Source organism: Larus michahellis, chromosome 23, assembly GCF_964199755.1.
Source record: "Larus michahellis chromosome 23, bLarMic1.1, whole genome shotgun sequence".
NCBI classification, from domain to species: domain Eukaryota; kingdom Metazoa; phylum Chordata; class Aves; order Charadriiformes; family Laridae; genus Larus; species Larus michahellis.
Window position 1 is genome coordinate 1,471,038 of NC_133918.1, and position 3,816 is coordinate 1,474,853.

The 3,816-nt window shown below is 54.4% G+C and overlaps 1 protein-coding gene across 1 annotated transcript in view; it reads left to right on the forward strand.

Moving 5' to 3' along the window:
* Positions 1-2,488, forward strand: part of MARCHF2 (membrane associated ring-CH-type finger 2) — a 40,683-nt gene extending 38,195 nt beyond the window's left edge. The window contains exon 5 of the mRNA XM_074566130.1: positions 1,973-2,488. Within this exon, the coding sequence (XP_074422231.1) occupies positions 1,973-2,131 (159 nt within the window). The 3' untranslated portion in view covers positions 2,132-2,488. The remainder of the gene's footprint in view (positions 1-1,972) is intronic.
* Positions 2,489-3,816: the final 1,328 nt, after the last annotated feature.

Here is a 3,816-nt window from a genome sequence, read left to right on the forward strand (position 1 = left end):
TGTTGGTAGCACAGAAGGGTGTGTGCAAGGAACACGCTGGCCCTGGGGAGATCTCTGACTTCTCTCTTATAGTGGGCTTTTGGACTCGACCCCCGAGCTAAGGCTGGGTAGCCAGCCTGCCCTGGCCCACTGCTGCGGCTGTGCAGCTGCGCCGTCGGGGTTGGAGGCGCCGGGGATTAGTGGGAACCTGCACTTGACACTGGGCATTGAACCGATCTATGCTGGGAAAGACCTTCCCGCAGATGCCTCGCTTGGCATCTTTTTGGACGTGCTGCCTTGGGCAGCCAGGAGCTTGCAGCTGGAGCGGGTCCGGAAGAGCAGGAAGGCGAATGTGAGTTTGCTGTGTAGCGCATCCGTGAGCGCTGCCGGCTGGGAGCCCGCAGGAGCGGCTGGGCTGGGGAGCAGCTCCCGAGCCCTCGGGGCTCCCCCGGCCCCGCTCTCTGCAGGGGCTCCCAGGCCAGGCACTTCCCTCTGGTTTCAGTTCTTCCATGTGCTGTTGCTGGGTGGGTTTCTGGGTTTGCATCTTCATTTCAGCTCTCCTGTTCAAAGCCCTCGCTGTGCTCATGCCCTTTTCCAGGCGGCTTGCTGGGAAGCACTATTTTGGGAAGGGAAAAAGTGCAGTTGCTGGAGGAGAAATAGCAAGACCCCAAAAAGCTGGCGGTGGAAACGCCGCGGCCCGTTGTCCTGCCATCTCATGCTCTGATCTCTCTGAGTCTCAGCTTTCCCTGGGGTTAGGACATTCCTCGCAGCTCTCCCAGACGGACCGCTAGCTTCCCATTCACCCGCTGTCTCTGAAGACTGTGAGGTGCATTTCCTTCTTGTTTATGGGCAAAAAACCTTATTCCCACTGTTGTCCCTCTACAACAGGAAAAAAATGCATAGATCAATGAGCTAAATTACCTCAATGCCATGGCAGAGCTCCATTTCTGGTAGCAGATGTCTGAGACCTATCCAAAAGTAATAGGAATACTGACTTTTCCTTGTCGGATGTACTTCCTACCTTTACAGAGTATGAAAGCCTGGTTTTGTTGAGTGGCGGACTGGATTCAGTATTTAGTTTTCTGGCTCACAATTTCTAGGAAAAGAAATTAAAATAAATAGGAGGGAAATACACACTGGTTTTATTCCTTCCTGAAGAAATTCTAGAAACGTTTAGTTTCAAAGCTAAGGAATCAGCAGGAACCGTGAAGGAAAAAAAAAAAAAAAAAAAAAAAAACAAAACAGCTGCGGTGGTGTTAATGATTGCAAAAGGCCAGGGGAAGGAGTCCGGCCCGCGGGGGAAGCGCAGCTCCAAGCTCGCCCTTACAGGGCTGCTCCGAAAGCGCAGGGCCGGCTCACGCCTCGGGGCCAGGCTGGTTCAGGTCCCCTGCAGCTTGTGCGTTCTCTCCCCTCTCCCTCCGGCCGGACAACTCTGCCAGGCATCGGCGTTGTCCGAAAAACTGAGTCCAACCGATGCCCTGTTGTCGCAGGCCAAGGCGAGACGGCTTTTGCAAAGGGCGGAGAGGGTGCCCCAGGACCTGTGAGATGGTTGGAGGCTGGTTGGGTTCAGCCCTCTGGGGCTGCTCCTGTTGAAAACCCCTTGTTTCGCCCAGAGGAGGTGCTCGCTTCAGCGCAGCGCTGGGGTGGAGGGGCGCGTTGTGGTCCCTCCTTGACACATCTCACCGCCTGGTACCCAAAGCAGCTGAGCAAACTCCATCCCTCTGTCCTGCTGCCCCCCTCTGTCTGTGCTGTGCTCAGCCTGGTGTTACCAGGAATTAATTGATTCCTCAGCAAAGGCTTGGGACGTGGAGTGTGCCAGAGTGTTTCAGGGTTGGTGCTGTCTCCCTTGGCCGGGGATTGCTGGTGGATTGACAAGGAATATGCAGAGAGCACGCGGAGGGCGGATGGGTGACTGCTTCTCACCGGCCCTCTGCGGGCTCGGGCACTCGTGACGGGGGTTCAGTAACCAGACCAATGCGTTATCGCCCACCAGGTTTCGTTCCGCTACCACTGCCAGCTGTACTCGGAGTGGCGAAGGACCAACCAGAAAGTCCGCTTGATGATCCCAGCCTCGCGGAGCCCTCACCCCCTGCCCCACTCCCTCCTCTCCGCCAAGCTCCTGAAGAAGACCGCGGATGAAACTACCGTCTGAGCCCTCCCTCGGCCGCTGCGCCCCGTGGCTGCTGGGGTGAGGGCAGCCCTTCGGGGCTGGCAGAAGCAAAGAGGGTCAGGCGTCCCCCTGCGTGTGCAGGAAACGCGGCAACTATGGAGGCACTAGAAAGCAATCATCCCACCCGAAGGGACTTTGCGGTCAGCATGTACTTTATACTACAGCAAACAGACAGATAATCAACATCTGTCATGTGAAACGGCTCAAAAGAGCCAGATGGCAGAATATGCCTGTCTGCAGGGACACTTTCCTATAACTAAATACCATACATGGAAAATATCTCCCTCTATATATATATATATATATCTATATATAATATTATTTTTTAATCGCCGTGCATATTGTGTTTCAGTCTTTTTGCGTTGATGTTCTAAGCTTCAGTATAGAAGCTGGCAGCCTGATCTCATTCAGAGGTTAAATCTATGCCTTTTCTGCAAATGAGCGTATAAAGAACACTTTTCATCGACCGTTCTTGAAAGTCCCCTTCTCCTTTGCACTAAATTGGTTTTGATAATACTGCAGCAGCCTTTCCCATTACTCTTTGGTCTCTTTTTTGGTGTTTCTGTCCTTTCTAGAAAGTTGTGTGTTTTTAATAATTATTATAATCCCAGAAGGAGTAAAATGACGTAATACCGAATGGAGACATTTTGTATTGTAAAGTACTGTAATTTTGAGAATTTCAAAATATGTTTCAAAATGGGGAAATCTCTTCCTGTGCAGACGTGATCTCACAACATGCTTTCCTTGGAGATCCTGGCTCATCCCCAGGACTTGGATGCACTCGGCTCAGTATGTCTGGCAAAGGTAGATGGAGGATCTGCGGGTGGGAAGCGATGGCTCGTACTAGCTAAACGCACCATTGCCTTTTGCTTTTCCAAGATTCAGAAAGGAGCTTTCCTGATCCCAAAGAGAGCGAGTTGGGAGTCCCTGTTCCCTCGTGTCCGTTCACCACCCTGAGGCTGGACCTCTCGCCCTGTGGGTTACACGTGTACCCTGTGGGACAGGCCGTGCTCGCCGGCCGCTCGGCGGGACACAGGTGGTCTCGGCTGTCGCCGTGCGCTTGATTTGCACATTCCTCGGCAGCAGCTGGAGGAGCCGCTGCGGTTTGGTTCATCCCTGGAAGCGCTGCCTGCCTGTTCCGTGTCCTCTAGTGAAACACCCCAAGTTCGCTGGTTCCCAGAGAACAGGCTCTGGGTCCCTTCTCCTGTGGGGCTGGCGTTCCTCCTCCTCCTCCTCCTTCATCCACCTGCATTCCCAGCACATCCAGCTAACAGACCCCTCTCTCTCGGGGTGTCCAATCTGCCAAGGGTCTCCCTGAGTTTGGCTTCAGTCCGTGCCTCTCTGCCGCCTTCCCACCCTGCCAGACGATGCCTGTGCTTGGCGCTGGGCGTTCCTGAGCCCAGCGAGTGGAGCAGGCCGTAAGGACGCCCTTGGCACTGCCCTGCTGAGTGCTCCAGAGCTGTGTGCAGCTGCTTGGCCTGAGCCTTGGCTCGCTCCGGTGGTGGTGAGGGTGGATAGCAGGGAGGAGGCAGGCTCCAAGGTGCCCGTGTCCTGGCAGCGGGTGGTGGGAGTCACACACTGTGTCCCTCCCCTCCTTTGCTGAACCCAAGTGGATCAGTCTGATGCCCGGATAGATCGAGACCTATAATTTCTTTAATTCAAAGCAC